The 27,524-nt window shown below is 41.1% G+C and overlaps 1 protein-coding gene and 1 non-coding gene across 2 annotated transcripts; both read left to right on the top strand.

The window, feature by feature from the left end:
- Positions 1 to 7,614: 7,614 nt before the first annotated feature.
- LOC130949665 (uncharacterized) lies at positions 7,615 to 27,314 on the top strand. Its single transcript, XM_057878323.1, has 2 exons — positions 7,615 to 7,778; positions 26,867 to 27,314. Exons 1-2 carry the CDS (start codon positions 7,615 to 7,617, stop codon positions 27,312 to 27,314), a joined length of 612 nt encoding a protein of 203 aa, XP_057734306.1.
- On the top strand, positions 20,326 to 20,433 carry LOC130952144 (small nucleolar RNA R71). Its single transcript, XR_009074325.1, has one exon. It is a non-coding gene; the product is annotated as a small nucleolar RNA R71 (small nucleolar RNA).
- Positions 27,315 to 27,524: the final 210 nt, after the last annotated feature.

The raw sequence follows: 27,524 nt of genomic DNA, 5'->3' as shown, positions 1-27,524 counted from the left end.
ATGAAGGACTAACCCCAGAAACAAGAAAAGCAGTGGACTACTTCTCAGATGGCCTACTCAAAGCAACAACAACTGCCCAAGGAATTGCAAATTTCAATGACAAAGGAGTCAACAACCAACACTCATTCGAGAAACCACAGAATGCTATTTCAGAAAAAGAAGTGATGAATCTTGAAGGAATGAATGCATTCATGAACCTGAACAAACAAAGGCACCATCAAACACAGCAACACCTGGAGCTGAGAGATAGAAAAGTTGATTGCCTGCAGTCTGCTGCAGTGAATGCCCAATTTCCACCATGGAGGCCCCATTCTTATCTAAGAATGGGGGAGTCTCAACATCAAGAACAAGGAAGTTTCAACCAGGGAAAATCCATGACCACAAACAACCAACATCACTCATCCACTAATGCCAATCAAAGCCAATACTCACAAAACATACACTTCCAGACTCATTCCAACTGGAGAAGGACCGAGTACCAAAATCACGAACCAAGGGACTTCAATTACAACAACCCCAACTTCACAAACCAGCAAAAACACCATTATGGTAACAACAACCACTACATGCCACCACAACACCCACCCTTCCAACCTTTAACATCTCACAACCGACCAATCTCACAAGACTCTCAGAGGATCACTAACTTGGAGATCTTAATAGAGAGAATGATGAAACACCAAGAGGAGATAACAAAGAACCAAGAGATGTCAATCAGAAGAATTGAGGGGCAGATAGCTCAACTGGCGAAGCACTTTGCAGAAATGGGTGAGAAGAAGGCAAATACTTTCCCCAGAGCCACTGAAGACAAACCAACTAACAACGAAGATGCTACAAAGAAGGAAGGATGGAAAAGGATCATAGAGGAAAGTTAGAAAACCTTGGACAAAGAAAGTACCAGCCAAGAAAAACACAACAAGGAATTCTTACAAGGAGAGACAGAGGATAGAATTAAAGAAAAGCAGAAAATCCCCACTGGAAAATTTTCACTAGGGGATAGAGTAATGATAAACATTCAAACCATGAAGGTGTCCCCACAGTTGTCTGATCACTACATTGTGACTAAGATCCTTCCACAGGAATTCATAGAGGTCATGAAAGAGGAAACCGGAAGGAAGTTCACAATGAAGAAAGACAAGCTAAGGCACTGTGATTTTCAATTTTCATGATCAGCAGAATGGAGGATGTCAAGCTAGTGACAATAAAGAAGCGCTTGTTGGGAGGCAACCCAACCTGAGGAAGTTTTCTTTTCATAGCTTTTTCAATAAAAATGTTGAATAATTGGTATGCATTGCAAGGAGCTAAGTTTGGTGTTGCACACCAAAACAACTTAAGGAAGAATGAAAGATTCTAAGTTTGGTGTTCCACCAAAAATCTCATTTAAAAGCACCTTCTCACCTCTTGCATAATGCTAGCTCCAAGCAATCAAACAAATTATCCAACTATTTAACTGCTTTCTAGCTTTAATCCCATAACCTTTAGCAAGAACACAAGGTTTCATATATGGTTAACTTGCTGCATCAGAGGCAGTGGCAAGCAATTAAGTTTGGTGTCTCCAACACCAAAATAAATCCAAGAGCCACACTCAATTTATGCATACTAACCATGCAATTAAGGGCTTGAGAAGCAAGCAACTTTGAGAATTATGCAGGACATAAGTCAACAATTGAAGATATTGTGCATCTTAACTCAAAGAAAACACAACAAAAGGAAGAATCAAAGGGTTGCAACTTCAAAGGTTGTATCTAAACTTAATCCTTGCTGCTGTGAATTGTTTTGAACATGGGAACCATTATATATCCTGCTAAAGTGTTTATCTAGTTACAAGTGAAGTTGTTTGATTAAGTATGCTAATCTGCATAATGCTTATCATTCATCACTTAGCTAAATTTTGTTTTGTCTCCCATATGCTTGAATAAAAGAGAATTGTTTGAATTGGAAAGTAAATATCCAATGTTGCATAAGTTAGAATGGAAGTTAATGGTGGTGTATGTGTTTGATTAAATGCATAACTCATGAAATAATTGCTGCATAATGTCATTTTCATTGAAGTGTGAGCTAGCTTGCTGTTATAAAGGTTCTTATCAGTATAGAAAAAGCCCTTGAGAACCAAAAAAATAAAACAGAAAGAAAAGGAAGAAGAAAAAGCCAATGTGGCAAGAAAAACAAAGAATAAAAGCTGGACACCAATAGCTTGGACCCTAGGACACATGCCTGTGGTGTTCTTGTACTAGGATATGTTTGGATAAGTAAATTCTGAGGGGTATTTCAAAACCCAGTCACTTAGATCAACTGATTTGGGATGGCCAATTGAAAGTCCACAATAAAGAGCAACCTAGATACAGAACATTTAGTTATCCAAAGAGATGCTGGGCATCAATGATCCTAGGAAGAAATAGTGAGCCATGTGTCTGTGGTGGAAAGATGTTGAGTAAAAATAAAGCCAAAGGCTACTACTGCAACATTAGACACCAAGCCTCCAAAGAATAATAAGCTTGTTAAACAACATGAGAAAAGAAAAGTTAGCAAGGGAGCAAGTAAAAAGTAAACCTTATAACAGCAAAGTTTAGTAAGCCTTTGAGGAAAAATGTATATTATGTAACAGCAAACAATAATTTGAGTTATCATTGTCTGCATAAAAACTCCATGAATCAAGTTCTGCTATATGCCTAATAAGGATATGTTTGCTCTTCTTGTTCATTTCATTTTCTCTTAGTGTTGACGCTTGCTAGGGGACAAGCAAGAATTAAGTTTGGTGTTGTGATGACAGGTCATCATATACCCATTTTTCAAGCTAATTTCACTTGTTTTACTAGTCTTTATGCACTTTCTTGTATCCTAAGTAAGTAATTTGGAATGAAAATGCATAACTTCTTTAAATCAAACAACCACCATTAAATTGATGCTAAATCATGAGGTTTGAGCTAAAATTAATTTATTTTTAATGAATTATAAACCTTATGAGTTTAGAGATACTTTGATTGGTTGTTTTGGTTTCTTGTAGGTGAAGAAAGGAAGAAAAGAAGAAAAACGTGGCTTAAGAAGTGTGACCAAGAGATGAGAAGTGTGGTGCAACATAGAAGGAGGAAGCAAACACTGCCCTCCACAAGAGCACACTGCCCTCCAGGAGAGCAGCATATAGAACCAAGCCTTGAAAAGTGGTGGACGAAATTGCGATCAATGTTCTAACTATTTTGAGAGAAATCATTATTATGGCACTGGTTGAATTCACAACTCCGTTCAACTAACCAGCAAGTGTACTGGGTCGTCCAAGTAATAAACCTTACGTGAGTAAGGGTCGATCCCACAGAGATTGTTGGTATGAAGCAAGCTATGGTCACCTTGTAAATCTCAGTTAGGCAGATAAAAATTGTTTATGGTTTCGAAAATTAATAATAAGAAAATAGATGAAATAATAAAAGGGATAGAACACTTATGTAGATTCATTGGTGGGAATTTCAGATAAGCATATGGAGATACTGTATGGCTCAAGGACGCCTGCTCTCCTATTGCTTCAACTCAACTCTTCTTACTCCTTTCCATGGCAAGCTGTATGTAGGGCATCACCGTTGTCAGTGGCTACATCCCATCCTCTCAGTGAAAATGGTCCTCTGCGGCTGTCACTCGCATGGCTAATCATCTGTCGGTTCTCAATCAGGTTGGAATAGAATCCATTGATTCTTTTGCGCTTGTCATCACGCCCAGCCTTCAGGAGTTTGAAGCTCGTCACAGTCATTCAATCCCAGAATCCTACTCGGAATACCATAGACAAGGTTTAGACTTTCCGGATCCTCATGAATGCCGCCATCTATCTAACTTATACCACGAAGATTCTGTTGGGGAATCTAAGAGATACGCATTCAAGCTCTGTTGCATGTAGAACGGAAGTGGTTGTCAATCACGTGCGTTCATAAGTGGGAATGATAATGAGGGTTATCTAATCATCACATTCATCATGTTCTTGGGTGCGAATTAATATCTTGGAATAAGAATAAAAGAGAATTGAATAAAAGAAAATAGAATTGCATTAATACTTGAGGTACAGCAGAGCTCCACACCCTTAATCTATGGTGTGCAGAAACTCCACCGTTGAAAATACATAAGTAAAAGGTTCAGGCATGGCCGAATGGCCAGCCCCCTAAAACGTGATCACAGGATTCAAATTACAATCCAGGATGAGATTATGATAGTAAAAAGTTCTATTTATAATAAACTAGCTCTTAGGGTTTACATGAGTGAGTAATTGATGCATAAATCCACTTCCGGGGCCCACATGGTGTATGATTGGGCTGAGCTTGATCAATCCACGAGCTGAGGCTTCTCTTGGAGTTGAACTCCGAGTTATGACGTGTTTTGGGCGTTCAACTCCGGATCATGACGTTTTTCTGGCGTTTAACTCCAGACAGCATCATGAACTTGGCGTTCAACGCCAAGTTACGTCGTCAATTTCCGAATGAAGTATGGACTATTATTTATTGCTGGAAAGCCCTGGAAGTCTACATTCCAACGCCGTTGAGAGCGCGCCATTTGGAGTTCTGTAGCTCCAGAAAATCCATTTCGAGTGCAGGGAGGTCAGAATCCAACAGCATCAGCAGTCCTTTTGTCAGCCTTTTTCAGAGTTTTGCTCAAATCCCTCAATTTCAGTCAGAAATTACCTGAAATCACAGAAAAACACACAAACTCATAGTAAAGTCCAGAAATGTGAATTTAACATAAAAACTAGTGAAAACATCCCTAAAAGTAGCTTGAACTTACTAAAAACTACCTAAAAACAATGCCAAAAAGCGTATAAATTATCCGCTCATCACAACACCAAACTTAAATTGTTGCTTGTCCCCAAGCAACTGAAAATCAAATAGGATAAAAAGAAGAGAATATACTATAAATTCCAGAATATCAATGAATATTAATTATAATTAGATGAGCGGGACTTGTAGCTTTTTGCTTCTGAATAGTTTTGGCATCTCACTTTTTCCTTTGAAGTTTAGAATGATTGGCTTCTCTAGGAACTTAGAATTTCGGATGATGTTATTGACTTTCCTAGTTAAGCATGTTGATTCTTGAACACAGCTACTTATGAGTCTTGGCCGTGGCCCTAAGCATTTTGTTTTCCAGTATTACCACCGGATACATAAATGCCACAGACACATAACTGGGTGAACCTTTTCAGATTGTGACTCAGCTTTGCTAGAGTCCCCAGTTAGTGGTGTCCAGAGCTCTTAAGCACACTCTTTTGCTTTGGATCACAACTTTAACCACTCAGTCTCAAGCTTTTCACTTGGACCTTCATGACACAAGCACATGGTTAGGGACAGCTTGATTTAGCCACTTAGGCCTGGATTTCATTTCCTTGGGCCCTCCTATCCATTGATGCTCAAAGCCTTGGATCCTTTTTACCCTTGCCTTTTGGTTTTAAGGGCTATTGGCTTTTTCTACTGCTCCTTCTTTTTTTTTTTCTAATTTTTTTTCGCCATTTTTTTTCTCTTTTTTTTTTGCAAGCTTTTGCTATTGACTGCCTTTTCTTGCTTCAAGAATCAATTTCATGATTTTTCAGATCCTCAATAACATTTCTCTTTGTTCATCATTCTTTCAAGAGCCAACAATTTTAACATTCATATACAACAAGATCAAAAGACATATGCACTGTTCAAGCATTCATTCAGAAAACAAAAAGTATTGTCACCACATCAATATAATTAAATTAAATTCAAGAATAAATTCGAAATTCATGTACTTCTTGTTCTTTTGAATTAAAACATTTTTCTTTTAAGAGAGGTGAAGGATTAATGGAATTTATTCATAGCTTTAAGGCATGGTTACGTACTAATGATCATGAAATAAAGACACAAAACATAAATAAACACAATATTAAAAACCGAAAAACAGAAAGAAATAAAGAACAAGGAATGAATCCACCTTTAGTGGCGTCTTCTTCTTGAAGGTCCAACAATGTCCTTAAGCTCTTCTATGTCCCTTCCTTGCCTTTGTTGCTTGATTCCTAGTAATTTTGGTGTTCCTCCCCTTAGTTGCTTCCAATATTTGTGCGGAGGACAACTTATCCCCTGAGGTATCTCAGGGATCTCTTGATTTGCAGCCACATGTTCTACCACTGAGCTATGACGGCTTATATTAGTCTTTCCATCTCCCAAGACTCAGAGGTGGAAAGCCTTTATCCCTGTTCCTGCTCATATGAAAGAGAAGAAAACAAGAAAAGAAAGAGGAATCATCTATGTCACAGTATAGAGATTCCTTTATGTTAGTAGAAAAAGAAGGGAGTAGAAGAATAAAGAAGAATTCGGATTTTTAGATGAAGAGAGGTGAAGAGAAGTGTTAGTAAACAAATAATTAAATAGAAGAAGAAAAAAGAAAGAGAATTTCGAAAATAATTTTAAAAAGGGGTTAGTGATTTTCGAAAATTAGAGATAAATGTAATTGAAATTAAAATTTGAAACAATTAATTAATTAAAAAGAATTTTTTAATATTTTTCGAAAATAGAAGAGGGAGAAGTAGTTAGGTGGTTTTGAAAAAGATAAGAAACAAACAAAAAGTTAGTTAGTTGATTGAAAAAGATTTGAAATCAAAATTGAAAAGATAAGAAGGTAAGAGGTTTAGATAAGATATTTTGAAATCAAATTTTGAAAAAGATAAATTTTTTTTTTTTAAAATATGATAAAAAGATAAGATAAAAAATTTTAATAAAAAGATATTTTGAAAAAGATTTAATTTTTAAAATGACTTAACTAACAAGAAACTACAAGATAAGATTCTAGAAATTAAAGATTGAACCTTTCTTAACAAGAAAGTAACAAACTTCAAATTTTTGGATCAATCACATTAATTGTTAGCATATTTTCGAAAAAATGATAGAAAGATAAGAAAAAGATTTTGAAAAATAATTTTGAAATTTTCGAGAAATATATAAAAAAAATGAGAAAGATATGTGTTCATACCCTGGGTCAAGCTGTCCGACCCGGGATGTTTAGTGACAAGCTGACCGACCTCGTCAGGCCAAATGCCCGACCTCGTCAGGCCAAATGCCCGACCTCTTCTCAAAGAGCTCGGCCAAATGCCCGACCTCTTCTCAAAGAGCTCGGCCAACTCACCAAAGGAGCCCAAAGCAGGCCCAAAACGAAGGAACACAAGCCCAATCTAAAGGCTGCCAAAGCCCAGAAAGATAAAGGCGGTTCCCTTGAAGATAAGATGACCTCACTTAAAGATAAGATAAAGATATAAGATAACTAACTTATCTTATCCACAGGAGGCCACATCTCACCATTATAAATACACTGGAGCACCCAGGTATAACTCAGACTCTGATTCTACATAAAACCTGTTTAATACCCATGCTAACTTAAGCATCGGAGTCCCTTGCAGGTACCCCCCACCCTCCGGGGACGAAGGATCAGCACCATCACCAAGTCCAACAAGTCAGACACGGCGGCCCCAGCCACCATCATCAAGTCGGACACAACATAGAAGATCTCGTCCGAGATCGACCTACAGTTTCAGGTAACCCTCGGAACATTGGCGCCGTTGCCGGGGAACCTGGAAGTCATCCCATCACCATGGCGGACAACCATGACAACGACCACGATTCAGATCTAGAAGATAGAATGCCGCACAAGAATGCGGACACTACACCGAAAGATACTCCGCAACCTAACAAAAACAACGATTCACCAACTGTGGGATCCATGAAGGCACTTCAAGATCGCTTAAAGCAACTCGAAAAAGAGGCGGAGCATCAACAAGAAGCCGAGAGGATCTACAAAGAGAGGTAAGGCGACGTCGAGAGCTAGAGAACAAGCTCCTAAAGCTTGAGGCTGATCTCAAAGCCAAAACCATTCAACCCAGTCACGATGACGACTCCCACAAGGACAAAGATCCCTTCACCAAGGAGATCATGAAAGCTAAAGTCCCAAAGGACTTCAAAGACTCTCGACATGATTCCGTACGACGGCACCTCTGATCCAAGCCATCATCTTAGAAATTTCAGAAGCAGGATGTATCTCACGAAGGCCTCAGATGCAATCTGTTATTCTCCATTCAGAAGGACAAAGCCAAGCACGCCCCAAGTCTATTAGGAATCAAGCAAGGAGATCGGAAAAGTCTCCGCAGCTACATGGAAAGATTCAACAAAGCATGCCTTGACATACAAAGTCTTCCAACAGAAGCGGCCATCATAGAACTCATCAATGGCCTAAGAGAAGGACCTTTCAGCCACTCAATATCCAAGAAGCACCCAACATCTCTGAACGAGATACAGGAACGGGCAGAGAAATACATCAACATGGAGGAAAACTCTCGACTAGGAGAGACCTCAAAAACCGAATTCTCCTAACCCACCACGGGAAAAGGATAAAGAGTCCAAGAAAAGAGAAGATCAACCCGAAAAGATCCCACCACCTCGCCCAATCAAAAGCAAAAAGGAGAAAGAGGTCGGACGAGTTGAAGGTCCACCTCACACCAAAAAGGTCGGACGAGTTGAAGGTCCACCTCACACGGAAGAGGTCGGGCGAGTTAAGGTCCACCTCACAACAAAGAGGTCGGACAAGTTGAAGGTCCACCTCACACCAAAGAGGTCGGACAAGTTGAAGGTCCACCTCACACCAAAGAGGTCGGACAAGTTGAAGGTCCACCTCACAACCAGGAGGTCGGACGAGTTTAAGCTCCACCTCACACCAAAGAGGTCGGGCAAGTTTAAAGCTCCACCTCACACCAAAGAGGTCGGGCAAGTTGAAGGTCCACCTCACACCAAAGATGTCGGGCGAATTGAAGGTCCACCTCACACGGAAGAGGTCGGGCGAGTTAAGGTCCACCTCACACCAAAGAGGTCGGGCAAGTTGAAGGTCCACCTCACACCAAAGAGGTCGGACAAGTTGAAGGTCCACCTCACAACCAGGAGGTCGGACGAGTTTAAGCTCCACCTCACACCAAAGAGGTCGGACGAGTTTAAGCTCCACCTCACACCAAAGAGGTCGGGCAAGTTGAAGGTCCACCTCACACCAAAGAGGTCGGACAAGTTGAAGGTCCACCTCACAACCAGGAGGTCGGACGAGTTTAAGCTCCACCTCACACCAAAGAGGTCGGGCAAGTTGAAGGTCCACCTCACACCAAAGAGGTCGGGCAAGTTTAAGCTCCACCTCACACCAAAGAGGTCGGGCAAGTTGAAGGTCCACCTCACACCAAAGATGTCGGGCGAATTGAAGGTCCACCTCACACCAAAGAGGTCGGACAAGTTGAAGGTCCACCTCACACCGAAGAGGTCGGGCGAGTTGAAGGTCCACCTCACACCAAGGAGGTCGGACGAGTCGAAAAGGACAACGGAGTACGAACAAGCCTTCCGAGATTTCAAAATTCTTGGGGCAACCACCCATCCTTTCCAGACCACGGGAAAGTGAAGAACTCATTATACCTCACAGTGGGAAGTCAGGCAATAGCCTCAGCACTAGTCAGAGAAGACGAAAAAGGGAAACAACCCGTCTACCTCATCAGCAAAGCTTTACAAGGGGCCGAACTAACCTATCAACAGATAGAAAAAGTCCGCCTACACCCTCATACTCACCTCACAAGCCCACACTATCAGAGTTCCAACCAACCAGCCAATAAAGGGCATCCTGCAGAAAACAAACTTAGCTGGAAGAATCCTACAGAGGACAGCTCGGATAATTCGGGAGACCTTGGACAAAACCAGAGAACATCTCGGACAATTCGAGGGACTCTGGACAAAAACAGAAAATAGCTCGGACAAATCGGAGAAAAAAAAAAAAAAAAGAAAGTCCGACACATAGAATGCCCGAGCTAATGCAGCCAACACCAACAACTCGGACAATTCGGGGATATGAGGTCCGACACATACCTTGAGAGCAGAATGCCCGAGCTGATGCATTTTCAAAACTAGCCAAACAAGGGGCAATAACAGAAGCCTCATCCAGGCTACATCACAAGACCACAACAAGTCAATCTTGAAGGCGGTATAAGGGATGTACTCAGGGTCATCCAGCCAATCAGGAATGCCGTCCGGGATCTTAGTATATATCTCAAAGACATAGGTCAACTATGGGGTTACTACCAAACAACTCGGGCAAATAAGGAAACAACTCGGACACTAACAGCAAAACATCAAGTGACAGACGTGGCAGTAAAAGGGAAACCCCAGGATTCACACAAAAGTCCAGGGGCACCCTTTGGAGGCAACAAACAGAGTAAAAATCCAAAATACAAAGGAAAGAACTCGACCTACTTCCAAAAGTCCGAGAGAGAGCTCCGATCAAGGAAAAGGCGTTAAAACGTCAAAAGGCCTCAAGATACAATCAGAAGGTAGTACAGCGAAGCTTTGCCAACAACAACCTTATCCTAATCCGAAATGATATCGGAACAAACTCGACCTGGAGAAGGAAAGCTAGCACCCAACTGGAAAGGACCATACCAAGTTGTTTAGAAGAACTGGGGAAAGGTTGCTACAGACTGCCCGAACTTGAAGGGCAAGAGCTACCAAGGTCATGGCATACCTGCAATCTAAAAAGGGCGCCAGGCCGAGATCCAAAAAGATTGCCCGACCTAGAAAGGTAAGTACTAACATGTACACACTCTTATCTTTATATTATTGTTTAAAAGATTGCAGATTCCCTAAAAAGTTTCCTACCAAGACGCCCGACTACGGCAGGTCGGCAAGGTGAAACACCAAAATCATCGCCCGATCACGACAAGGTCGGCAAGGTGAAACACCAAATCATCGCCCGATCACGACAAAGTCGGCAAGGCGAAACACCAAAATCATCGCCCGATCACGACAAAGTCGGCAAGATGAAAACCAAACTCATCGTCCGATTACAAAGCGACAAGTCGGCAAGGTGAAAACCAACTTCACCGCCCGACCACGATGAAAACCGAATTCATCATTCGATTTCGACAAAGCGAAAACAAAATTCACTACTATACCAAGGCGCATTAATTTATGCTCGGCAAAACACAAAAAATCATTTGCCAAGAGACCACACAAGGTCGGCAAAGATAAAGCGACGAGGTTCAAATTAATGTGAGAAGTTATAAAGCAACTCTGAAAAGGCTCAAAAAAGCCAAATAAAAAGAGATTGCAAAAATAACTTGGAGAAGGGACTGACGTAAAGAAGTCGTCCCATAAACAAAAAGTTATAAAAAGTAATCCCTGAAAGAGACCTGACAGAGGTCCAATAAAGAGGATTACTAGAAATAACTTAGAAGCGACCGACATGAAGAAGTCGGCCCAAAACCACAGCTTGGACCGACAAGAAGTCGGACCAACGAAAGCGACAGCTCGTCGACACGAGAAATTGGACCAACGAAAAGCGTGCGCTAAAAGGGACATAGCTTTGCCCAAAAAGCCACAGCTCCATGACAAGGCTACCAAAATTGTTCAGACCAACTAAAAAGGTTCTACCAAAGAACACTAAAAAGTCGTCGGACAAGTTAGCCCCAACGACCACCTCAACCAAGCAGAAAGTGGACAAAACCGGCAGTGATCAAAAGAGGTCGGACAACAAAATACCGACACTCTACAAAGATCCACAAAGGGAACAAAGACATCTCGCAACGGCCAGAGGAATGCCAGGAATGCTAAAAGGTACGAAGTCTTGAAAAAAGACACTACTTAAAAAGCAAAAGCACAAATCAAAACGGCGCTAAAAAGTCATCCAAACAGACTATAAAAGGTTTCCCATCAGGAACTATACCTAAAAAGTTGTTGGATTATGACTAAAAAGCCCGAACAGTGAAGACAAACAAAGTCGGAAGAAGGCTGAAAAGACCTCTCAACAAACTAAAAAAGGCAAAAGCCAAACTCGCACAAAGATAAAACTACTCAAGATCGACCAAAGTCAGGATGCTTGAGTACGACTTCCCCAAAAGAGAGCACGATCTCACGGAAAGATCGAACTCAAGCAGGGGCACTGTTCATACCCTGGGTCAAGCTGTCCGACCCGGGATGTTTAGTGACAAGCTGACCGACCTCGTCAGGCCAAATGCCCGACCTCGTCAGGCCAAATGCCCGACCTCGTCAGGCCAAATGCCCGACCTCTTCTCAAAGAGCTCGGCCAAATGCCCGACCTCTTCTCAAAGAGCTCGGCCAACTCACCAAAGGAGCCCAAAGCAGGCCCAAAACGAAGGAACACAAGCCCAATCTAAAGGCTGCCAAAGCCCAGAAAGATAAAGGCGGTTCCCTTGAAGATAAGATGACCTCACTTAAAGATAAGATAAAGATATAAGATAACTAACTTATCTTATCCACAGGAGGCCACATCTCACCATTATAAATACACTGGAGCACCCAGGTATAACTCAGACTCTGATTCTACATAAAACCTGTTTAATACCCATGCTAACTTAAGCATCGGAGTCCCTTGCAGGTACCCCCCACCCTCCGGGGACGAAGGATCAGCACCATCACCAAGTCCAACAAGTCAGACACGGCGGCCCCAGCCACCATCATCAAGTCGGACACAACATAGAAGATCTCGTCCGAGATCGACCTACAGTTTCAGGTAACCCTCGGAACAATATGATTTTTGAAAAAGATTTTGAAAAGATAAGATTTTTAAAATTGAAAATTTGACTTGACTTGTAAGAAACAACTAATTTTGAAAATTTTTGACTAAGTCAACTCAAATTTTCGAAAATTATGAGAAAAATAAGGAAAAGATAATTTTTTTTTATTTTTGAATTTTTTTAATTATGAGAGAGAAAAACACAAAAATGACCCAAAACATGAAAATTTTGGATCAAAACACAAGATGCATGCAAGAACACTATGAATGTCAAGATGAACACCAAGAACACTTTGAAGATCATGATGAACATCAAGGACATAATTTTGAAAACTTTTTGATGCAAAAAAAACATGCAAGACACCAAACTTAGAAATCTTTAATGCATGGACTCTAACAAACGAAAAATGCATATGAAAAACAACAAACAACACAAAACATGAAAACATCAAGATCAAACAAGAAGACTTATCAAGAACAACTTGAAGATCACGAAGAACACTATGAATGCATGAAATTTTTGAAAAAATGCAAAAACAATTTTTAAAGCATGAATTGACACTAAACTTAAAACATGACACAAGACTCAAACAAGAAACACAAAATATTTTTTATTTTTATGATTTTCTAATTTTTTTTGTATTTTTATTAATTTTTTTCGAAAATATAGTTTGGAAAAACGAAAAATAAAAAGAAAAAATTTTGAAAAAGATTTTTGAAAAGAAAATTACCTAATCTGAGCAACAAGATGAACCGTCAGTTGTCCATACTCGAACAATCTCCGGCAACGGCGCCAAAAACTTGGTGGACGAAATTGTGATCAATGTTCTAACTATTTTGAGAGAAATCATTATTATGGCACTGGTTGAATTCACAACTCCGTTCAACTAACCAGCAAGTGTACTGGGTCGTCCAAGTAATAAACCTTACGTGAGTAAGGGTCGATCCCACAAAGATTGTTGGTATGAAGCAAGCTATGGTCACCTTGTAAATCTCAGTTAGGCAGATAAAAATTGTTTATGGTTTCGGAAATTAATAATAAGAAAATAGATGAAATAATAAAAGGGATAGAACACTTATGTAGATTCATTGGTGGGAATTTCAGATAAGCATATGGAGATACTGTATGGCTCAAGGACGCCTGCTCTCCTATTGCTTCAACTCAACTCTTCTTACTCCTTTCCATGGCAAGCTGTATGTAGGGCATCACCGTTGTCAGTGGCTACATCCCATCCTCTCAGTAAAAATGGTCCTCTGCGGCTGTCACTCGCATGGCTAATCATCTGTCGGTTCTCAATCAGGTTGGAATAGAATCCATTGATTCTTTTGCGCTTGTCATCATGCCCAGCCTTCAGGAGTTTGAAGCTCGTCACAGTCATTCAATCCCAGAATCCTACTCGGAATACCATAGACAAGGTTTAGACTTTCCGGATCCTCATGAATGCCGCCATCTATCTAACTTATACCACGAAGATTCTGTTGGAGAATCTAAGAGATACGCATTCAAGCTCTGTTGCATGTAGAACTGAAGTGGTTGTCAATCACGTGCGTTCATAAGTGGGAATGATAATGAGGGTTATCTAATCATCACATTCATCATGTTCTTGGGTGCGAATTAATATCTTGGAATAAGAATAAAAGAGAATTGAATAAAAGAAAATAGAATTGCATTAATACTTGAGGTACAGCAGAGCTCCACACCCTTAATCTATGGTGTGCAGAAACTCCACCGTTGAAAATACATAAGTAAAAGGTTCAGGCATGGCCGAATGGCCAGCCCCCTAAAACGTGATCACAGGATTCAAATTACAATCCAGGATGAGATTATGATAGTAAAAAGTTCTATTTATAATAAACTAGCTCCTAGGGTTTACATGAGTGAGTAATTGATGCATAAATCCACTTCCGGGGCCCACATGGTGTATGATTGGGCTGAGCTTGATCAATCCACGAGCTGAGGCTTCTCTTGGAGTTGAACTCCGAGTTATGACGTGTTTTGGGCGTTCAACTCCGGATCATGACGTTTTTCTGGCGTTTAACTCCAGACAGCAGCATGAACTTGGCGTTCAACGCCAAGTTACGTCGTCAATTTCCGAATGAAGTATGGACTATTATTTATTGCTGGAAAGCCCTGGAAGTCTACTTTCCAACGCCGTTGAGAGCGCACCATTTGGAGTTCTGTAGCTCCAGAAAATCCATTTCGAGTGCAGGGAGGTCAGAATCCAATAGCATCAGCAGTCCTTTTGTAAGCCTTTTTTAGAGTTTTGCTCAAATCCCTCAATTTCAGTCAGAAATTACCTGAAATCACAGAAAAACACACAAACTCATAGTAAAGTCCAGAAATGTGAATTTAACATAAAAACTAGTGAAAACATCCCTAAAAGTAGCTTGAACTTACTAAAAACTACCTAAAAACAATGCCAAAAAGCGTATAAATTATCCGCTCATCAAAAAGCATCACTGCCCTGCCCACAACAAGGGCGGAGCACAATTTGATGCTAAGGACCAAAGGAAGCAAAAACTCTGTCCTGCCCTCCTCAAGAGCAATATCGGGCTCCATGCAAGAAAAAATCAAAGGAAATTGCTTCCTAGTGTTTCCTATGGGTTTCGAACCCAAGAACAAGGAGGAAAGGAGTAGCGCTCAAACACAAGGAAAACAAGCAAAAATTGGCTTGCTTTCAATCTCCAAGAATCGAACACGGAACCATGAGGAAGCAAGGAACTAAGCGTTACTTTGGTGCCAAGAAAACCAAGGAAAAAGGAGCAGCATGTGCCTCCACCGAGTTTCGAACGTGGGACTTCACCATTGGCACATTGCCTTGCCCTCCACAAGGGCAGGGCAGCATTTCTTGGTGCATGGTGCAACATCATGGCACGGCCAGGACTTGAGCACTCGGCCAGCAGCATGCACGCACGGGCAGCACTTGGCGCACCATGGCAACTTTGCCCTGCCCTCCACAAGGGCAGGGCAGCATCCTGCAGCATCACACACAGCACGAGTACGCAATGAGGCTTCATCACACAATTTCCTGCTCTGCCCTCCACAAGGGCAGGGCAGCCTCCTGGAAGCTACTTTCTCATGGGCTGAAAATTGGATTAAAAATCCAATTTAATTCATTTCTTCACCAAATCAAAAGCCCATCCAAATTCCAAAATCCAAGAATAGAAAGTGTATAAATAGGAGATAGTTTGATGTAATTAGGACCTTCTTTTGATTTTTGAATGTTGACATTTTGAAACTTCATCTTCTCTGAGAGCTTTGAACTGAGATTTGAGAGAATTAGGAAGGAGAATTGATCTCTCTTCTTCCTTGTTCTTGCTTGAGCATTTTTACTTTTCTTGTTTGAGTCCTGGGTGTGAAGAATTGAGGAATTTCTGTCTCAATCTCCATTTAAGATCTCTTTGATTTCTCTACTGCATAATTGATTTGAATCCCAATTTCCTTTACTGCTTCCTCTTTAATTTCTTGTTAATTGCTTTGTGAATTTGGATCTGGGAAGGCAATTGAGATCTAGACTTTGCTATCTAGTCTCTGGAGTCCTGAGATCCTATTTTCCTTTTGGTTCTTCTGTGAACCCCTGCTGCAATTTAATTCCCCTTTCTGTTTGAGATCTAACAGAACTCAAATCATTTCTTGCTTTGATAATTGTTGCAATTTAATTTCCCTTGCTTGAATTCTAAAATCCGAGTCCTCAAATCCCTTTTCCATTCAAGCAATTTATATTTCTTGCACTTTAAGTTACTGCAATTTACATTTCTTGCACTTTAAGTTTCAGTCATTTAATTTCTTGTTCTTTAAGATTCAGCTCTTTTACTTTCAGTTCTCTTTAATTTCTGCAATTCTTCCCTCCCCCTTTACATTTTCTGTCATTTACTTACTGTTGGATACAAAATCACTCAACCAATACTTGATTCGCTTGACTAAATCAACCACCGAACTAAAATTGCTCAATCCCTCAATCCCTGTTGGATCGACCTCACTCCCGTGAGTTTTATTACTTGATGCGACCCGGTACACTTGCCGGTGAGTTTTGTATTGGATCGTTTTCCACACATCAATAAGCATTCAAATTCGAAAAATAGAAAAATAAGGAACAAAGAAATTAAAGAACGGGTCCACCTTAGTGATGGCGGCTTGTTCTTCCTCTTGAAGATCTTATGGAGTGCTTGAGCTCCTCAATGTCTCTTCCTTGCCTTTGTTGCTCCTCTCTCATGATTCTTTGATCTTCTCTAATTTCATGGAGGAGGATTAAATGTTCTTGGTGCTCCACCCTTAGTTGTCCCATGTTGGAACTCAATTCTCCTAGGGAGGTGTTGATTCGCTCCCGATAGTTTTGTGGAGAAAAGTGCATCCCTTGAGGTATCTCATGGATTTCATGATGAGTGGGATCTCTTGTTTGCTCCATCCTTTTCTTAGTGATGGGCTTGTCCTCATCAATAGGGATGTCTCCCTCTATGTCAACTCCAACTGAATAACAGAGGTGACAAATGAGATGAGGAAAGGCTAACATTGCCAAGGTAGAGGACTTGTCTGCCACCTTATAAAGTTCTTGGGCTATAACCTCATGAACTTCTACTTCCTCTCCAATCATGATGCTATGAATCATGATGGCCCAGTCTATAGTAACTTCAGACCGGTTGCTAGTGGGAATGATTGAGCGTTGGATAAACTCCAACCATCCCCTAGCCACGGGCTTGAGGTCATGCCTTCTCAGTTGAACCGGCTTCCCTCTTGAATCTCTCTTCTATTGGGCGCCCTCTTCACAAATGACTGTGAGGACTTGGTCCAACCTTTGATCAAAGTTGACCCTTCTAGTGTAAGGGTGTTCATCTCCTTGCATCATGGGCAAGTTGAATTCCAACCTTACATTTTCCGGACTAAAATCTAAGTATTTCCCTCGAACCATTGTAAGCCAATTCTTTGGGTTCGGGTTCACACTTTGATCATGGTTCTTGGTGATCCATGCATTGGCATAGAACTCTTGAACCATTAAGATTCCGACTTGTTGAATAGGGTTGGTAAGAACTTCCCAACCTCTTCTTCGAATCTCATGTCGGATCTCCGGGTATTCACTCTTTTTTGAGTTTGAAAGGGACCTCGGGGATCACCTTCTTCAAGGCCACAACTTCATAGAAGTGGTTTTGATGCACCCTTGAGATGAATCTCTCCATCTCCCATGACTCAGAGGTGAAAGCTTTTTCCTTTCCTTTCCTCTTTCTAGAGGTTTCTCCGGCCTTGGATGCCATAAATGGTTATGGAAAAACAAAAAGCAATGCTTTTACCACACCAAACTTAAAAGGTTTGCTCGTCCTCGAGCAAAAGAAGAAAGAAGAGAGTAGAAGAAGAAGAAATAGAGGAGATGGAGGTGGCTTTGTGGTTCGGCCAAAGGGGGAGAAGTAGTGTTTAGGGTGTGTGAAAATGAAAGAATGAAGATGGGTTTATATAGGGGTGGAGAGATGGGTAGGGTTCGGTTATGGGAGGGAAAGTGGTTTGAATTTGAATGGTGAAATAGGTGGGGTTCTATGAAGGATGGATGTGAGTGGTGAAGAGAAAGATGGGATTTGATAGGTGAAGGGTTTTTGGGGAAGAGTGGTTGAGGTGATTGGTGAATGGGTGAAGAAGAAGAGAGAGGGTGGTGGGGTAGGTGGGGATCCTGTGGGGTCCATAGATCCTGAGGTGTCTAGGAAAAGTCATCCCTGCACCAAGTGGCGAGCAAAATTGCTCTCTGTGCCAATTCTGGCGTTAAACGCCGGGCTGGTGCCCATTTCTGGCGTTTAATGCTAACTTCTTGCCCTTTCCTGGCGTTTAACGCCAGTCTGGTGCCCCTTTCTGGCGTTAAACACCCAGAATGGTGCCAGACTGGGCGTTAAACGCCCATTCGCTGCCCTTACTGGCGTTTAAACGCCAACAGGTTCTTCCTCTAGGGTGTGCTGTTTTTCTTCCTAGTTTTCATTCTTTTTTTGCTTTTTCAATTGATTTTGTGACTTCTCATGATCATCAACCTACAGAAAACATAAAATAACAAAGGAAAATAGATAAAATATAACATTGGGTTGCCTCCCAACAAGCGCTTCTTTAATGTCAGTAGCTTGACAGAGGGCTCTCATGGAGCCTCACAGATACTCAGAGCAATGTTAGAACCTCCCAACACCAAACTTAGAGTTTGAATGTGGGGGTTCAACACCAACCTTAGAATTTGGTTGTGGCCTCCCAACACCAAACTTAGAGTTTGACTGTGGGGGCTCTGTTTGACTCTGTTTTGAGAGAAGCTCTTCATGCTTCCTCTCCATGGTGACAGAGGGGTATCTTTGAGCCTTAAACTCAAAGGATTCTTCATTCACTTGAATGATCAATTCTCCTCTGTCTACATCAATCATAGCCTTTGCTGTGGCTAGGAAGGGTCTGCCAAGGATGATGGATTCATTCATGCACTTCCCAGTCTCTAGGACTATGAAATCAGCAGGGATGTAATGGTCTTCAATCTTTACCAAAACATCCTCTACAAGTCCATAAGCTTGTTTTCTTGAATTGTCTGCCATCTCTAGTGAGATTCTTGCAGCTTGCACCTCAAAGATCCCTAGCTTCTCCATTACAGAGAGAGGCATGAGGTTTACACTTGACCCTAAGTCACACAGAGCTTTCTTAAAGGTCATGGTGCCTATGGTGCAAGGTATTAAAAACTTCCCAGGATCTTGTCTCTTTTAAGGTAATTTTTGCCTAGACAAGTCATCCAGTTCTTCGGTGAGCAAAGGGGGTTCATCCTCCCAAGTCTCATTACCAAATAACTTGTCATTTAGCTTCATGATTGCTCCAAGGTATTTAGCAACTTGCTCTTCAGTGACATATTCATCCTCTTCAGAGGAAGAATACTCATCAGAGCTCATGAATGGCAGAAGTAAATCCATTGGAATCTCTATGGTCTCAGTGTGAGCCTCAGATTCCCGTGGTTCCTCATTAGGGAACTCATTGGAGGCCAATGGATGTCCATTGAGGTCTTCCTTAGTGGCGTTTACTGCCTCTTCCTCCTCTCCAAATTTGGCCATGTTGATGGCCTTGTACTCTCTTTTTGGATTTTCTTCTGTATTGCTTGGAAGAGTACTAGGAGGGAGTTCAGTAATTTTCTTGCTCAGCTGTCCCACTTGTGCCTCCAAGTTTCTAATGGAGGACCTTGTTTCAGTCATGAAACTTTGAGTGGTTTTGATTAGATCAGAGACCATGGTTGCTAAGTCAGAGTTGTTCTGTTTAGAATTCTCTGTCTGTTACTGAGAAGATGATGGAAAAGGCTTGCCATTGCTAAACCTGTTTCTTCCACCATTATTGTTGTTGAAACCTTGTTGAGGTCTCTGTTGATCCTTCCATGAGAGATTTGGATGATTTCTCCATGAAGAATTATAGGTGTTTCCATAGGGTTCTCCCATGTAATTCACCTCTTCCATTGAAGGGTTCTCAGGATCATAAGCTTCTTCTTCAGATGAAGCATCCTTAGTACTGCCTGGTGCAGCTTGCATTCCAGACAGACTTTGAGAAATCAAATTGACTTGCTGAGTCAATATTTTGTTCTGAGCCAATATGGCATTCAGAGTATCAATCTCAAGAACTCCTTTCTTCTGATTCGTCCCATTGTTCACAGGATTCTTTTCAGAAGTGTACATGAATTGGTTATTTGCAACCATTTCAATTAGTTCTTGAGCTTCTGTAGGCGTCTTCTTCAGATGAAGAGATCCTCCAGCAGAGCTATCCAAAGACATCTTGGACAGTTCAGACAGACCATCATAGAAAATACCTATGATGCTCCATTCAGAAAGCATGTCAGAGGGACACTTTCTGATCAATTGTTTGTATCTTTCCCAAGCTTCATAGAGGGATTCACCTTCCTTCTGTCTGAAGGTTTAGACTTCCACTCTAAGCTTACTCAATTTTTGAGGTGGAAAGAACTTTGCCAAAAAGGCATTGACTAGCTTTTCCCAAGAATTCAGGCTTTCTTTAGGTTGTGAGTCCAACCATATCCTAGCTCTGTCTCTTACAGCAAATGGGAATAGCATAAGTCTGTAGACTTCAGGGTCAACCCCATTAGTCCTGATAGTGTCATAGATTTGCAAGAATTCAGCTAAAAACTGATGAGGATCTTCCAATGGAAGTCCATGGAACTTGCAATTCTGTTGCATTAAAGAAACTAATTGAGGCTTAAGCTCAAAGTTGTTTGCTCCAATGGCAGGGATAGAGATGCTTCTCCCATAGAAGTCGGGAGTAGGTGCAGTAAAGTCACCCAGCACCTTCCTTGCATTGTTGGCATTGTTGTTGTTTTTGGCTGCCATGGGTTCTTCTTCTTTGAAGATTTCTGTTAGGTCCTCTACAGAGAGTTGTGCCTTAGCTTCTCTTAGCTTTCGCTTCAAGGTCCTTTCAGGTTCAGGGTCAGCCTCAATAAGAATGCTTTTGTCTTTGCTCCTGCTCATATGAAAGAGAAGAGAACAAGAAAGTATGGAATCCTCTATGTCACAGTATAGAGATTCCTTGAGGTGTCAGAGGAAAAGAAAAATAGAAGGAAGAAGTAGAGAAGTCGAACTTATTAAAAAAGATGGAGTTCGAATTGTGCATTGAGGAATAGTGTTAGTCCATAAATAGAAGGATGTGAGAAGAGGGGAAGAAATTTTCGAAAATAAATAAAAAACATTGTGAAAAACTTTAATTGATTTTCGAAAACTAAGATGGAAAAAAAATCAAGTGATTTTCGAAAAAGATTTTGAAATTAGAAATCAAAAAGATATGATTGAAAACTATTTTTGAAAAAGATGTGATTAAAAAGATATGATTTGAAAAACAATTTAAAAAGATTTGATTTTAAAAATTAATGACTTGCCTAACAAGAAAAGATATGATTCAAACATTAAACCTTTCTCAACAGAATAGGCAACATACTTGAAATGTTCAATCAAATCATTAATTGATAGCAAGTATTTTGGAAAATGGAAAGAAATTGATTTTGAAAAAGATTTGATTGAAAAGATATGATTTGAAAAAGATTTGATTTTGAAAAAATTTTGAAAACTTGAAAAAAATTTGAATTGAAAACAGAATCTTCCCTCTTGTGCCATCCTGGCGTTAAACGCCCAGAATAGTGCACATTCTGGCGTTTAACGCCCAAGACACTACCCTTTTGGGCGTTAAACGCCCAGCTAGGCACCCTGGCTGGCGTTTAAACGCTAGTTTTCCTTCTTCACTGGGCGTTTTGAACGTCCAGCTTTTTCTGTATAATTCCTCTACTGTATGTTCTGAATCTTCAATTCTCTGTATTATTGACTTGAAAAGACACAAATTAAATTTTTTTTGGATTTTTAATGATGAGGAATAATCAAAATGCAACTAAAATCAAATAACAATGCATGCAAGACACCAAACTTAGCAGTTTGTATACTACTGGCACTAACAAAATGAGAATGCATATGAGAAACAACAAAAATACTCAAGACAAGAGAATTTAAAGATCAGAGCAAGGAAATCATCAAGAACATCTTGAAGATCACTTAAGACACATGAATGAATGCAAGAAGAACAGAAACATGCAATTGACACCAAACTTAACATGAGACACTAGACTCAACAAGAAACATACAATATTTTGGTTTTTATGATTTTGTAATTTTTTTGGATTTTTTGAAAATTAGGTGTAAAAGAAAATAAAGGTATCAAAATTCTTAATGAGAATTCCAGGAATCATGCAATGTTAGTCTAAAGCTTCAGTCTAAAGAAATTAGACATGGCTAGCTAAGCTTCAGCAGGACATTGCATTCAAGAGCTAAATTGATGAGAATCAATCAGCTTTGGTGATGATAAGAACATCACCTTGAAACACTAGAATTCATTCTTAAGAACTCTGAAGAAAAATACCTAAGCTAAGCAACAAGATGAACCGTTAGTTGTCCAAACTCAACAATCCCCGGCAATGGCGCCAAAAACTTGGTGCACGAAATTGTGATCATCAATGGCGCCATCAACATGGTACGCTCAATTGCAATCTCAACTCTTTATCACAACTTCGCACAACTAACCAGCAAGTGCACTGGGTCGTCCAAGTAATAAACCTTACGCGAATAAGGGTCGATCCCACGGAGATTGTTGGTATGAAGCAAGCTATGGTCATCTTGTAAATCCTAGTCACGCAGATTCAAATGGTTATGAATGTTTTATGAATAAAACATAAAGATAGAGATACTTATGTAATTTATTGGTGAGAATTTTAGATAAGTGAACGGAGATGCTTTGTTCCTTCCGTCTCTCTGCTTTCCTACTGTCTTCATCTAATCCTTCTTACTCCTTTCCATGGCAAGCTGTATGTTGGGCATCACCGTTGTCAGTGGCTACAGTCCCGTACTCTCAGTGAAAATGTTCAACGCACCCTGTCACGGCATGGCTATTCATCTGTCGGTTCTCAATCAGGTTGGAGTAAAATCCATTGATTCTTTTGCGTCTGTCACTAACGCCCAGCCTTCAGGAGTTTGAAGCTCGTCACAGTCATTCAATCATTGAATCCTACTCAGAATACCACAGACAAGGTTTAGACCTTCCAAATTTTCTTGAATGCCACCATCAATTCTATCTTATACCACAAAGATTCTGATTAAAGAATCCAAGAGATAAACATTCAAGCCTTGTTTGCTTATAGAACAGAAGTGGTTGTCAGGCACTCGTTCATAAGTGAGAATGGTGATGAGCGTCACATAATCATCACATTCATCATGTTCTTGGGTGCGAATGAATATCTTAGAATAAGAACAAGCCGAATTGAATAGAAGAACAATAGTAATTGCATTAATACTCGAGGTACAGCAGAGCTCCACACCTTAATCTATGGTGTGTAGAAACTCCACCGTTGAAAATACATAAGAACAAGGTCTAGGCATGGCCGAATGGCCAGCCTCCCAATACATGATCAAAAGACTTCAAATGATCAAGGATCCAAAGATTCAAAGATCTAAAGATGATCTAAGATCCCAAGATGAAAATACAATAGCAAAAGGTCTTATTTATAAAGAACTAGTAGCCTAAGGTTTACAAAGATGAGTAAATGACAGAAAAATCCACTTCCGGGCCCACTTGGTGTGTGCTTGGGCTGAGCATTGAAGCATTTTCGTGTAGAGACTCTTCTTGGAGTTAAACGCCAGCTTTTGTGCCAGTTTGGGCGTTTAACTCCCATTCTTGTGCCAGTTCCGGCGTTTAACGCCGGGCATTCTTAAGCTGATTTAGAACGCCGGTTTGGGCCATCAAATCTCGGGAAAAGTTTGGACTATTATACATTGCTGAAAAGCCCAGGATGTCTACTTTCCAACGCCGCTAAGAGCGCACCAATTGGGCTTCTGTAGCTACAGAAAATCCACTTCGAGTGCAGGGAGGTCAGAATCCAACAGCATCTGCAGTCCTTTTCTGTCTCTGAATCAGATTTTTGCTCAGGTCCCTCAATTTCAGCCAGAAAATACCTGAAATCACAGAAAAACACACAAACTCGTAGTAAAGTCCAGAAAAGTGAATTTTAACTAAAAACTAATAAAAATATACTAAAAACTAACTAAAACATACTAAAAACATACTAAAAACAATGCCAAAAAGCGTACAAATTATCCGCTCATCAACAAGCAATCTAAAATAACAAGTCATTAAAATAATAACTAATAAAGCTCTTGGCAAGGTATGAAAACTGGAAGTCCTATCCTAGTTATCCTTATCAATGGTGATGAAAATTATACTTTTGCTCCCACTAAGTCAACCTCTAACTATGAAGGTCAGTTAAGTGGACAAATTAATTTAATGCCTAAAGTCCTAGTCAACTCCTTAAGGAAAGACTAGAGTTATAGGAATCTAAATTAATCAGCAAGAATAATAATTATCAATCACGATGAGTTTGACAACTCAAGAGTCACCAATTAATCAACCAAAGCCAATAGTAAATAATCTAAAGTATAAATAAGGAAAAGTAATCATAATTCTGAAATACCTTTAATTGTATTAATAAAAGAAAATCAATCCAACATGGAAAGTTCATAAATCAAATTGGAAAAATAAATAAAAAGAACATTAAACCTGGAAGTGAAGAAGAAATCCTAAATCCTTTAAGAGGAATCCTAATCCTAAATCCTAAGAGAGAGGAGAGAACCTCTCTCTCTCTCTCTAAAACTACATCTAAATTGTGAAAAGTGAATAACTGGCGATCCCCCTCAATGGATGCATTCTCCCACTTCATAACCTCTAATCTGTGCCTCTTGGACTTGGATCTGGGCCAAAAAGGGCTTCAGAAATCGCTGGGAGCATTTTCTGTAATTTCTGGTGCGTGGCGTTTGTCACGCGTCCGCGTGGGTCACGCGGTCGCATCCTCTGGAGTTTTGCTTGTCACGCGTTTGCTTCGATCATGCATCTGCGTCATCTGTGTTCTGCTTAAGGCGCGTGGCCACGTCAGTCACGCGTTCGCGTCGCTCCCTTGTCGCGCTGGGCATGCAACCGCGTCGTCCATGCATTCGCGTCGCTGCCAGTTTCTTCGAAAACTCCATTTTGTGCTTTCCTTCCATTTTGGTATGTTTCCTTTCCATCCTTTAAGTCATTCCTGTCTTAGAAGTTCTGCAACTACTCAACACACAAATCACGGCATCGAATGGTAAAAAAGGGTAATTAAAATAATTATTTTTAAAGCATAGGAAACATGTATTTCACATATATCACATAATAAGGAAGGGAAAGTAAAACCATGCAATTTACATGAATAAGTGGGCAAGGACTTGATAAAAACCACTCAATTGAGCACAAGATAAACCATGAAATAGGGGTTTATCAATACCTCTCCTTAGCATGACGTGTTTTGACAAGTGAGTGTGGGGGGCTGCGCCTATCATCCCTATCGTCAAAGGCAAAACCGTGAGGCCTTGTGTGCCAAAGCGGACAATATCATGCTAGCGGGTGGTCTGGGCTGTAACAGATGGTATTTGAGTCGGTGCACGGATCGATGTGACAGCGAGGGCGCTGGGCTCCCTTAGGGGGGTGGATTGTAAAGTCCCACATCTGTTGGGGAGGGGAACAAAGCATGCCTTATAAGGGTGTGGATACCTCTCCCTAGCACGATGCATTTTGACGGGTGAGTGTGGGGGGCTTCGGCTATCATCCCTATCGTCAAAGGAAAAATCGTGAGGCCTTGTGTGCCAAAGCGGACAACATCGTGCTAGCGGGTGGTCTGGGCTGTTACATGCCATGCCTAGTAGGTGGCGTGCCGCGCCCATGATGATGCATGACTAAGTCCCTCTTGTGTGCCACGCCTAGTGTTCAAATGGAATGCTCATAGTTATTTTGTCTTGGCGTACCACGCCTAAAATCCCAAGTGGCACGCCCAGTCTTCTTCTTCCTTGTGAGCTTGTGCTGGCATGCGACGCCTTCGAGCTCAAGTGGCATGCACAGTGTTTGTATTTGAACTCTTCAAGGCTGGCGTTCCACGCCTAGAACTCAAGTGGCACGCCCCAGGTACGAGCAAGGCTGGCTTGCCACGCCTTCAAACCCAAGTGGCACGCCCAGTGTTGAACCTTCAACTTTCTTCTCTGGACCAATAAACTGGCGTGCCACACCTTTGAGTCCAAGTTGTACGCCCATTGTTCATAATGGAGTTGGCATGCCTCGCCCAGCCTAGCGTGCCACGCCCCCCTTGTGGTCTTCAAAAGTGCTCTCTCAAAAGTATAGTGGCGTGCCATGCCTGGCCTTGGTGTGCCACGCCCATAGTAAAGCGCATTGTCCCTTCTCTGTAATTTATAATTGGTGTGCCAAGCCCATTGAATGCTCCATGGACTTCTTCTCTGGATTTGATTACTGGCGTGCCACGCCTTCGATCTCAAGTGGCACGCCCACTGTAATTCTTTCCCTTTGCTTCTTTGGAGTTGTTAACTGGCGTGCCACGCCCCTTAGCTGGAGTGCCACGCCCCTTAGCTGGCGTGCCACGCCCCTTAGCTGGAGTGCCACGCCCCTTAGCTGGCGTGCCACGCCCATTCCAATCGTGGGCGTTTGCACCAAGTGGCACGCCCAGCTCACACGCTAAGCTTTTTTTCCTTGTTTCCTCTTTCTTCTGTTGATCTTTTCACCTGAAATTCAACAAAACTCATTTCAAAGCAATGTACCATAATATTCACCATTTAATTCTTGAAATTGCATTAATTGAATGAGATTATACTTTTTTTATGGCCCCTTTTTTATGAGAGAAAGAGGTTGATAATGCAAGTCATCAGCCATCACTGTAGAAGCTGGGCATTCAACGCCCAAAGAAACACAAGTCCTGGTATTGAATACTACAATAGGGGTAGTTGGCAACCCTAAACCCACTAGGAACTCCCTTATTGAAGAACTGATAACACCCAAGGTTCATGAGGAGCCCATTAAAGTTCCCTTGGATGCTTGGTTGAAGATCATAGAATCTGAAGAGATTTCTTCCTCTGATAAGGAAGAGGAAACTAGGGAGGAGCAAATTGTTCGGTACCAAGGAATTCTAATGAAACTGAATTCCAAGTTGTATGGCACAGAACCATTAGAGGAAAAACCTCCAGTGCTTACCAAGGAACTCAATACCTTGGTTCAGCAGAAACTACCTCAAAAGCTGCCGGATCCCGGACTCTTCCTGATTCTTTGCACCATAGGCACCATTACCATTGATAAGGCTCTATGTGACCTAAGGTCAAGCATAAACCTCATGCCACTATTTGTAATGGAGAGACTGGGAATCTTTGAGGTACAAGCTGCAAGAATCTCACTAGAAATGCCAGACAAGTTAATGTAGAATGCACATCGTCTGGTAGAGGATGTCTTAGTAAAGGTTGAGAACCTTTACATTCCTGCAGATTTTATAATCATGGACACTAGGGAGGAAAAGAATGAATCCATCATCCTTGGAAGACCCTTCTTAGCCACTGCCAATGCCATCATTGATGTAGCAAATGGAGAACTGATTCTACAGTTATGGGAGGACCATATCTTGTTCAAGATGCCT

The sequence above is a fragment of the Arachis stenosperma genome, chromosome 9, assembly GCF_014773155.1.
Source record: "Arachis stenosperma cultivar V10309 chromosome 9, arast.V10309.gnm1.PFL2, whole genome shotgun sequence".
NCBI classification, from domain to species: Eukaryota; Viridiplantae; Streptophyta; class Magnoliopsida; order Fabales; family Fabaceae; genus Arachis; species Arachis stenosperma.
This window is presented reverse-complemented; position numbering and strand designations above follow the sequence as displayed.